We start from the raw sequence: 10458 nt of genomic DNA on the forward strand, positions 1-10458 counted from the left end.
ATGTAGCTGATCTGCTGGAAGAGCAGCAAGAGGATGACTTTGCATTAAGCCTACACTTTGATCACCCATGTCTTCCAGGAGAATTTGTTCCTATTCAGTTTCAAACAAAAAAGTCTCTCTTACATTATGTTGGTAAAACACGTGAACATGAGAAATGTTGTTCCGAGTATAAAATTCAGTTTTTAAAGAGACAGGGTAACACTGAAAACTTCATCTTTGACAAGGATACACTATATGATGTTCTCAAGGAAGACGTCATAATGAAATTGCCTCAGGCAAATGTCTCTGGTGGCACCCAGCGACAAAAGAAACAGATGCACTTTTAAATAGATTTCATAACTTCCAGGTACAACGTTCACTGAAACAAACCTGTGTTTGATTGTGCTGTTGCTATAATATGAAGCGAAACCGATAACAGAACTAGTTTAATCTGATACTTTTTATTTTCTTATTAATAGTCATTTTCATCAAATTGTTAAGAGTAATTTTTTATTAACTTGTAATGAGAGAATAATACTGTGTCCAGTGACCTGTAATATTATGTATGTATGTATGTACAGATGAATAACATCATCATTTCTTGTAAAAAATATAATATTTTTGTAATATTCCGTAATTCTGTCATAACGGTTAAAGTTGTTCCAAGGTACATGACTATGTTGTACCTTGGAACATGTTGCAGAGTTCAACAAAATGTTTTTTAAGAACTTAACTCTGACACTAAGCATAGTGCAAACTGCATTAAAATAGGTGGAAAGACCTATATTAATGGGGAATAATAAGTAGGATCCATGAAATACAACCAAAAGAAAATTAAAAAATTAAATGTCAAAACTGTTCCAAGGTACAACACTCTCCCCTATGTATTAAGCACTCTAGAATTTTCAAAAAGGAATTTTTGTAACGTATTTTTCTAGAAGCCTGGCCAGGCACATTTATAAGGAGGCAATCTTGACAGAGGAGTAATTGTTCAGCAGAGTTATGGTGTAGCAGGAGTATACTTGTGACCTCGTCTTGTTGTGACAAGCAGTGGTTGCAGTCTCCATGTTGAAGTCATAGGCAGTTGTTAAAATGGTGGCTTTGTTGATGTGTGTATTTTGCTAGTGACAGCAGTGATTAAGGTTATGTGTGTGTTTAATTTGTAAATAGATGTGAATAAATAACTGTACCAACTGACAGCATTTCGTGAGCGTCTTTGTGGATACGTCAAGTAATAAAGCTTCAGGTCTAAAATTTTGTCTAAAAGTTGATTTGCACTCTTCTCGAATACATTAGATGTATATTGGTCATGGTATGATAGCACAACATGGCACTGGTATGGCCTTGATGCTCTATTTACAAACACTTAATGAATTACACAGTTCTATATTAAAACAGGTGCATGTTTCTTATGGTTAGTTCACACCAAAGTTAATAAACAATGCTAATGAAACAAAGTTAATAAACAATGTTAATGAAAACATTTCTCAACATGTTAATAAACTTTTGTTAACATACTAATTCAACATTGTGACTACACCAAAATAGCTGCTTGTGACGTTACAATGGATAGGGTCAGGAAGAAAATTCTTACAGCTGCAGCTTTCATTAATTTACTGCATACAGTTAGGCCCGGTTTCTTCAATGAATGTGAAGTGTTAACTCTGCTATTAAGCAGACTTAACACATAATTTAACAAAATGGTCGTCTCATCAAGAACTGTTATCTCTAACAAATTGTTAATACTTGTGTTAAATTAACCTGGCAGCAGCCCTGTGTTAAACCTCTAACAGCTGCTAAAATTTCAAAATGGAGGCATGTAGAACACGTTAAGTTTGAAGCCTTACTGCTGTATGAAGACTATTTATAAACTGAAGAAGGCAAAGGACGATCCATACAAAGAAATAACTACTTTCTAGAGTTGTCAGAAGATATATTTCTTACCAAAGCCATAATGAACAAGATACTGGACGATATTGAAAATAGGTTAGAGTTTCAAACAGTGAGGACAAAGGATCCGCTTCGGACCACATGGAGGCGATAGAACACTGAAATGCGAACACATTTTACTCAAACTTGTCAGGTGTGCAACCTAATAATTTAAGAAAAATTTATGAATCCCCCGATTCTAATACAACACGTATATACTTGAAGAGTTTCAACCAAGATAAGTGGAGCAGTGGCCGAGTGGTCATCGTACTTGTCTCCGAACCGCGAGGACGTGAGTTCGAGTCCTACTATAGTAATACTCTTTTTATACAAATTAAATCATTGTTTCAGGGAATGTGAAGGTAAAAATGCGAATAAAATTAATAATCAAATTGAAGTGGAACTTTATTTTCTACAAAAATTAGATGTATGGCTTTTCAGGCGTTTGTTCTATTAACCAGCGTTTCGTCTTAGGTCTGACACTAGACTCTTCAGAGTGGGATGTGTCAGACCCTACCCACTGACGCTGGGTGTATGCAGGTGAATTTATCAGAAGCCTATTTAAGAGGCACAGTCTGATAACTGCATACAGGAGATAAAACTCCACAATGGAATTAATGCCCGCCTAGCAATTCCGAATGGAAATTCTAAGTTACCATGGAGGGAATTAGATATTTGTCCACCAATAGAGAATATCAAAAATTAGATGAAAAGTATTGTGCTAATCAAAGCATACCAGATGAACTAACCCTTAGGAAGAACAATTTTTTTACTTTTACTGCACGCTTCTGTCATTAATTCGATATGATCTGACATGGAGGGAACTGTATCTGGATATCGGTAGATGAAACAACCAATTTGTGTGGTCGATACATTGCGAACTTCACAGTGGGTAAATTATGTCCGAAAGAACCCGGCAAACCTCATTTACTTTCATACAAAGCGTTAGAAAAAACCAACCACGCTACAGTTGCGAGACTTGTTAACGATTCCCTGCGACTTCTGTGGCCTAGTGAATCGGAGAGTGATTGTTACAAAGTGCCCCTTTTAGTCACAGATGAAGCTTCGTATATGTTGAAAGCTGGTCAGTCTTTTAGAGTATTTTTCCAAATCTCATCCATGTCACATGTTTGGTGCATGGATTACATTGTATTGCAGAAGAAATACATACCCTCTTTCCAACTGTCAACAAAGTAATTTCAAGTGAGAAACGACTTTTGCTAAGAGCGCCGGCTCGCGCACAGTTGTACAACACTCATCTGTCTCAGGTTTCTCTTCCACCAGAACCTGTTCTCACAAGAAGGGGAAGTTGGTTATCCACAACATTGTTCTACCAGGAGAACTTTAATCAAGTTAAAAATGTAGTTAAAAGTCTTTATGATAGTCATACTGCGTGTGTTCGTGAAGCAAAGTGCGCATTTTGTCAGTTTCATCCATGTGAATTATTCGTCAATTTCGAAGGCGATTAAGGGTCTAGAATCTCGTGCTGCACTACTACACAGATCCCTTCAGTTAATTCAAAACATCATCGGTTCTTTTAATGGTGTCCATGTGACACTGGAGAAAAAGTTAAGAAAGGAAACTCAGTGCGGTGTTGGACTCAAACACAGGATTGAAGAAGATTCAATCCATAAGCAACTACATAAGTGGAATCAGGCAGTCTTTGCCAGAAGAATGTTCCGAGCAGTCAGTGCCAGTGTACAAGTATTGCCCAGTTACATCCGTCAATGTAGAACGATCATTTTCAGTGTATAAATTAATTATGTCCAACAACAGAAAGTCATTGACCCCTAAGAACATTGAAAAATTGTTGGAAACCTACTGTCATGCATCATTTTTCAAAGAATGATATATGTTTGTCAATTTAACACTGAGTTAAAATTAAATAATGTGTTTAGTAAGTGTATTTTGTTTTATTTTTAGTGCATATTTTCAGCACTTTTAGTGCATATGTGCACGCATATTTTTGGAGTTTTTAGTGCATATGAATCCAGGCCCTTCTTATTAGTAAGTTCATCAATAAATAACATACAGTATTGTCCCACTAAGTAACATACATCATTGTTTCAGTGTCATTCCCTCTAAAACTACTTCGATTTTGAAACGTTTGATTATCGACAGCTGATTAAGAGTTAGTATGTATTGTGATGATATAACATGACTAATTCCTTGATATCAGGACTAAATTATTATTTATTTCAATCATTTTACGTTTTTAGTCTCTACCATGAAAAATGCGTTGTTCGGCAGCTTACCTCAAATTATCAGAATAAGCAATGGAAAGGAACTATAAAGTGCAAACTAAAGATCTGTCAACATTGCTCCTTTAACAACTGTTAAAGCCTGCTCCCTGTAAAAACAAGCGCGCCGGGAGCTGAGAAGATATGGTTGTAGAAGAACTGTGATCGATGAGATGGACGATCTATTTGAAGACGGCAGTGAATGGAGATGTGGAGACTGTTCTTGTTCTTTTGTGTTTTCTTTCTATTTCTCCCTATTCCCACACTGATCTGTCATTGTGTTTGTCTCATTTTGTATTCCTTTCATCTTTGTATATATGACATGATATATAATCACGACAATCTATTAATTAATATAATTACTTTTCTTACCTTTTTCGGGATAGTTCTGAAGTCAACACAGGTCTTAAACACATGCCTAAGACAACCTCGTAAAGGAATGTAGGGAGGTATAGAGATTAACTTGTTTGCAGTTATTCCAGGTTTTAAGATGATGCTATACTCCTTGTTAGCTTCAGATGTGAGCCCAAGGTACCTGAGGATTTGTTCAACTTCATGATCTGAATTACAAGGAATGATTCCAATTGTATCTCCTGGCACGAACTCAGGACGACCTTCCTGTAATCAATGTAAGTTGGCTAGGAAAATAAGTTTTATCAACAGAGACAAGCAATTTAAACAATTTCATACTCTAAACCAGAAGGTCTCAAATGTTTGTAGGCCTGCGCCCCCTCTGTATCCATAAATTATTTCACGCCCCCTATGAATTATTGATTTACACAAGTTCTAATTTTCAGTTAGGGTTAATATCTCAAAAAATATTTTATAAAGATTTGATTATTATTAATTATGAGGGAAATTGAAAATCCACAGCCTGTTTCCAGTGATTTGACCGAGTCAGGAATGGAATGAATGAAGCCCCCATCTAGCGGCGAGCATAGGAATTGTTTAAATTAAGAACTAGTATTAGGTTTAATGGTCCGCCCAATCAACACACTTCACTTTACTAGTGAGAACACATTCAACATTAAAATATATTATGTATCCTTTGGACAAAGCGGAGGCGGGACAGGTTTCTCTCCTGGTACTCATTTCATTTGTCAGTCATTAATCATTGCCCCAGAGGAGTGCGACAGGCTTTGGCATTACAGGTTACAAATTTCATGTTTGGTCCGTATTGAAACGTACATCAGTTTAAGATATTACCAAAATTTACTAGGATCAACCTATTGAATACAACTGAATTTCCAAAGTTAGGACTTACATCCTATTACACTAAAATTTGAGGGGACATGTTTCGCCCCTTATAAGGGCATCATCAGCCTTTTTTTACACTGATACTTCAAAGATAAAAATCAGGATCCTGATTGTCATGGTAAAAAAAAAATATATAAAAATGAGAATATAAGATTGGAAATGAGTATTATACAATGTGAGAAATTGTTATGAGTTCCTAAATAATAATTTACAATTGAAACTTCATTTAAAATGTTTGCGAAGAAAAGGCTGAAGTTGGTATGATATTACACTAGTCATTTTAAAACATTTTATAAAATAGACAAACTAGGCCTTATCCACATAATAACAAGAAGGTCTATGGCTAAAGTTGCCGTATCAAAGTTCAAGTGAAATTCGACTGAAAGCAACTTTATTTACATGTTGAAGAGAAGGTTAATGGACCTTAGTAGCCACTTAAGATGACACTGAAACTTTCTTGTTGAAAACTTGTGATATTAAACCGTAGTAGTATGGCGCTGTGTAGATGATAAAGCTGGATCCATTAATCTATTAATCTCGTTATTTACGAAGTGGGTTTGCGGTCTCCATAATTTTGTTGAAGGAGTGATAAAAAGTTCATAATTGAATGTTGCCGTATAGATCTTTGCTAACTGAGGTGGTTATTAACTCTTAGACTGATAGTTAAATGGGAACATTCTTACTTGTTGTTGGCTGTAGCTTTAAATATAGAGTAACTATTGAAGGATATATGGTGAGGAATCTGTAATGAAAAGAGAATAAAAAGATATGAAGTTTAGAGGAAAAAAACGGTTGAATTAGGCGAAATGATATGTATTCAATTACTTACGTTCTCGATTTTTGTGGTATGAACTGGTTGTCTGCATGGTCTCGGAACGAGTAAGATTTGAATGGCATGTGTTGTATCTGTGTGGAACTGAGGGAGGGGGGTGTGATGGAGGAAAGGAAATGGGCGAAACGTTGAGCTTGCGCGCTATTGGCTGTTGAAGATGCGGAATTGAGGGAGAGGGGTGTAATGGAGAAGAGGAGGTGGGCGGAGGGTTGAGCTTACGCGCTGTTGGCTGTGGAAGATTAGCAGGGGCGGGGACGGAGGGAAAGTATAATCGTGTGAACTTTTGACATGCAGCTTGATACTGCAATTTTAGCCAAGGACATTCTAATAATTTTTATGTTTGGACAGACACCTACAATGATATCCTCTTTTTATGACTTGTAAGAGCAATCAGGATCCTGTTTTTTCACCATACAGGTTTGAGTTTGAGGCTGATGATGCCCTTAATATGGGCGAAACATGTCCCTTAACATTTTATAATAATATTTAATTTCTAAAAAGATCTCTTTGCATTGAATAGGTGGATATATAAAAAAAAAAAAAAAAAAACACTTGTAACATACTTTGTATTTACATACCATACCAGCGTCAGGGCTACCCTTTCCCAGTCTATACATTCCAAAGACATCAAGTTGCCTATTCTCTTTAGAGATGAGCCTTACACCCAAAATTTCATGTTTTTCATCGTTAACTTTTTCGTAGCTTACAAATTCTTCTTTCAACAGAATGAATACTCTCCCTCCTACCATTCGTATCGTATCTCTATGATACACACTCCAGTTCTGTGAGAATATTTCTTTATCCATTATATCATTTCTCAGCCATGATTCAACTCCTATTACAATATCTGGTAAGTATATATCTATTAAATTACTTAATTCGATTCCTTTGTTTACAATGCTTCTACAGTTGAGCAACAACATTTTTATGTAATCTCTACTTGATTTCCAGTTCCCTGTTCACTTAACACCGCTCCCTAGGCCACCACGTTTCACTGAATGTACCTGCCTATAACCCTTCTAAACAAATTTCCTAACTTATATGTACCACTGAGGTTTAAGTGAAGGCCATCTGAGCACAGATCCCTGTCTCCTACCCACCCATTAGGATCTAGAAATCTCACTCCCAGTTTCCCACATACCCACTCCATAGTCTCATTTAAATCCCCAATCACCCTCCAGTCAGTATCACTCCTACACAGTATTCCACTGATAACAATCTCCGCTTTCTTCAACTTCACCTGTGCTGCATTTACCAGATCCCACACCTCCCCAACTATGTTAGTACTTATCTAAGCTTGCCTTACGTTGTTAGTACCAACGTGAAACACTACCACCTTCTCCTTTCCCTCTTCCTTCTCTTCTACTTTCCTCAACATCTGCCTCAACCTAATTCCTGGATAACACTCTACCCTGGTTCCCTTTCCTCCACACACTTTCTCCACATGTCTAACGATCGAATCCCCCATGACCAGAGCCTCAACCCTACCCACCTCATTTGATCCCCTCCCCTCCTTGACAGCCCTATCTTCTCTCACTGCTGCAGAAGCTACTTTCTCCTCCCTTTTCTTCCTCCCATGACCCTGTTCCACCTGTATTTTCCTTTCCTCTACACTACATTTCCCTTTCCTACCTTTTTTCCTTCCTCCTACTTCCACACCTCTCAGCAACAGTTCCTTGTTCCTCATCATCCCTTGGTTGTTCTACCTGTAGTGACTCATACCGATTTCTCACAGACACCTGTCCTGAATTCTGATCCTGAACAGAGCCCTTAGCCTGCAATCTCCTTCCCCTTAAAACATTAGACCACCTGTCTTCTACAATTCCCCCCCATTTCCTTCCCGTCCCTCCTTTACACCTACTGTATCCTGTACATTATTTGAGGGAGGCCTACTTTCCTTCCTGTCCTCTGAGAGAATCCTAATTATCTCCCTCAAACTTTCCAACTCCTCCCTCATCCTCCTTAATGCCTGGCCACACCCACAGTTCCTACACTTGCACGACTTAGCCATTATTTATGGAATAATGGGAAGAAAAGGAAAAATAAAATAACGTATTCTGTGCAAATAAGAATGAAAGGAAAGAAATATTGTCTAGGATAGTTCACAAAGATCACACAATAATAAAGTAATTAATATAAGCTACGACTACACTACAATACTACTTAGTTGTACGAATTTTTTTTTTTTCTACAACACCCTAACAGAGTGAAAATTGCTGTTAATTACTGAAAACCGAAAGTAATACACAAGAATTAGGTCTACACAATTCTAAACTGCAGGTAAGTCTACCCTAATTACTGCAACAGAATTCTAGTAAGAGAGTTAATACAGATACCACAGATACTATAGATACTACAAATACCATACTACACAAATATTTCACAGTAATAGAATAAACACACTAATTTATAATAAGATACCTACTATAATACACTACAATGATTTTAAACTACGCACGACGACACACTGAACGACACAAGCATCTAGGTATCTTGTCTTGTCTCGTCCCTTTATTACTGGCCTTGTCAAGGTCCTATCCTGACCGTCCGCATGCAAGAACCACCCCAGACCAATGGTGTTTCCACAGGAAAGTAGAGGACTAAGGCCGCTTTGCGGCTCTAACCTGGAGGCTTATGCCCCCAGACCCCGTAGCTTACCCCAGTATCACTGGTCTTGACCAGGTCCTACCCTAACCGTCCCCACGGCAAGAACCAGTCCAGACCAAGGGTGTTTCCACACGAAAGTAGAGGCCTAAGGCCGCTTTGCGGCTCTAACCACCTTTACTTGTCCCTGTATCACTGGTCTTGTCCAGGTCCTATCCTAACCGTCTGCACGGGAAGAATCAGTCCAGATCAATGGTGTAACAATAATCACCACCACAACCGCCCATTAGTTCCTAAATAGAGAGGTTGGCAGCATTGTGCACCGCATGACAACAACCTTCCCGAGAAGGCCACGAGAAGCATAAAAACAAGTTGTTACGCACGTGTGAAAGTCCTAGATCAAGGGAGAGCAAGTATTGATGTGATGACTATCTACGAACCCTACAACGGTTAGCCTCTGTTCAAAGATGGAAAATATGCGAAACAAAGAGCCACGTAAGATTAAGAGCAATGAGCACAATACAACGCAATCAATACAGTACAACAGAAGTATTAAAGTGTTATCTATCAGGCCTACGTTTTAGGGGTAGAAGCATAAAAACCAATATAATTACCCTACCAGGGCAGAAGCAAAGGAAACCCATATACCTTGTGAGAAGCTCCTTAATGTACATCATAATTATGTCGTTACCATAGAACTGACGTCCAGGAAAATTTCAAGGACCTCCTTAACGTCATCTCCGCTGGTTATAGTCGATGCACTCAGTAGTGGAGCGTGGAACAGGTTCGTTGAAGCCAACGGAAAAGGGTGTTTGTTCTGAATGTCGACGGCATCCTTGAACTGAAATGATTAATAACACCACTCCTTTAAAAAAATAAACAACTTAAAACTGATGTAACTATTCGCTTTCTGGTTTTCAGTAACTTGCAACCATCATCGTTAACCCCAAAATGTAAACAAAGAAAAATAAAATCAAAAATATTCACTCTTACTTACGTCTTTATCGCAAATTTGAAGATCAATATTGTCAGAAAGCAAAGGAGGTAAATTCAACTTAACGCCTACTAAAGCAGGGCTGAGCACAGTTAAACCAATGCATGTTTCGCTAGAAAACGAGTAAGTATGGTCCACATTCACTATGTTGTCATTCATCTTGGCGCACTATACGGCACTATACGAATCGAAGCAAAGAGAAGAGAGAAGAACCTGCTCAGACCTTATTATTATTAATAGGCAAAGCAACCGAAAGGGCCTAGCTCGTTGGCATATACAATATGGTTACATCAAATTTGAAATTATTCTTTGCTAATTTGCGTGATGCTTTTGGTCCTCTTTGAACACAATACAATATGGTATTTTTCGCAGCACTTTCCACAGAGCGAGCATATGCAATTCCCGCTTGGTAGGTGAAATTTCTTATTACCGGTACTACATAACTTGTGGTGGTAGCCATGAATGGCTAGTCTTGATTGTGTGTTTTTGTTCTTCGTTAACGTTTGTCCATGATCTGTCTGTAAAATTCCAAGTCGATGTCCATTCGTTTCCTTTGACTAGCAGCTAGAAGTGCCTGGTAAGCGTCAGTAGATGGCAGGCTGAGCTTATACCTGATATCCTCT

At 38.0% G+C, this 10458-nt stretch overlaps 1 protein-coding gene across 1 annotated transcript in view; it reads right to left on the reverse strand.

The window, feature by feature from the left end:
* The window catches only part of LOC136884524 (methionine synthase reductase), a 75365-nt gene extending 65131 nt beyond the window's left edge, over positions 1–10234 (reverse strand). The window contains exons 1-3 of the mRNA XM_067156761.2: positions 9839–10234; positions 9533–9682; positions 4521–4766 (exon numbers count right to left, since the gene is read on the reverse strand). Coding sequence (XP_067012862.2) covers positions 4521–4766; positions 9533–9682; positions 9839–9994 — 552 coding nt within the window. The 5' untranslated portion in view covers positions 9995–10234. The remainder of the gene's footprint in view (positions 1–4520; positions 4767–9532; positions 9683–9838) is intronic.
* Positions 10235–10458: the final 224 nt, after the last annotated feature.

Source organism: Anabrus simplex, chromosome 12 (genome assembly GCF_040414725.1).
Source record: "Anabrus simplex isolate iqAnaSimp1 chromosome 12, ASM4041472v1, whole genome shotgun sequence".
In the NCBI taxonomy this organism is placed as follows: Eukaryota; Metazoa; Arthropoda; class Insecta; order Orthoptera; family Tettigoniidae; genus Anabrus; species Anabrus simplex.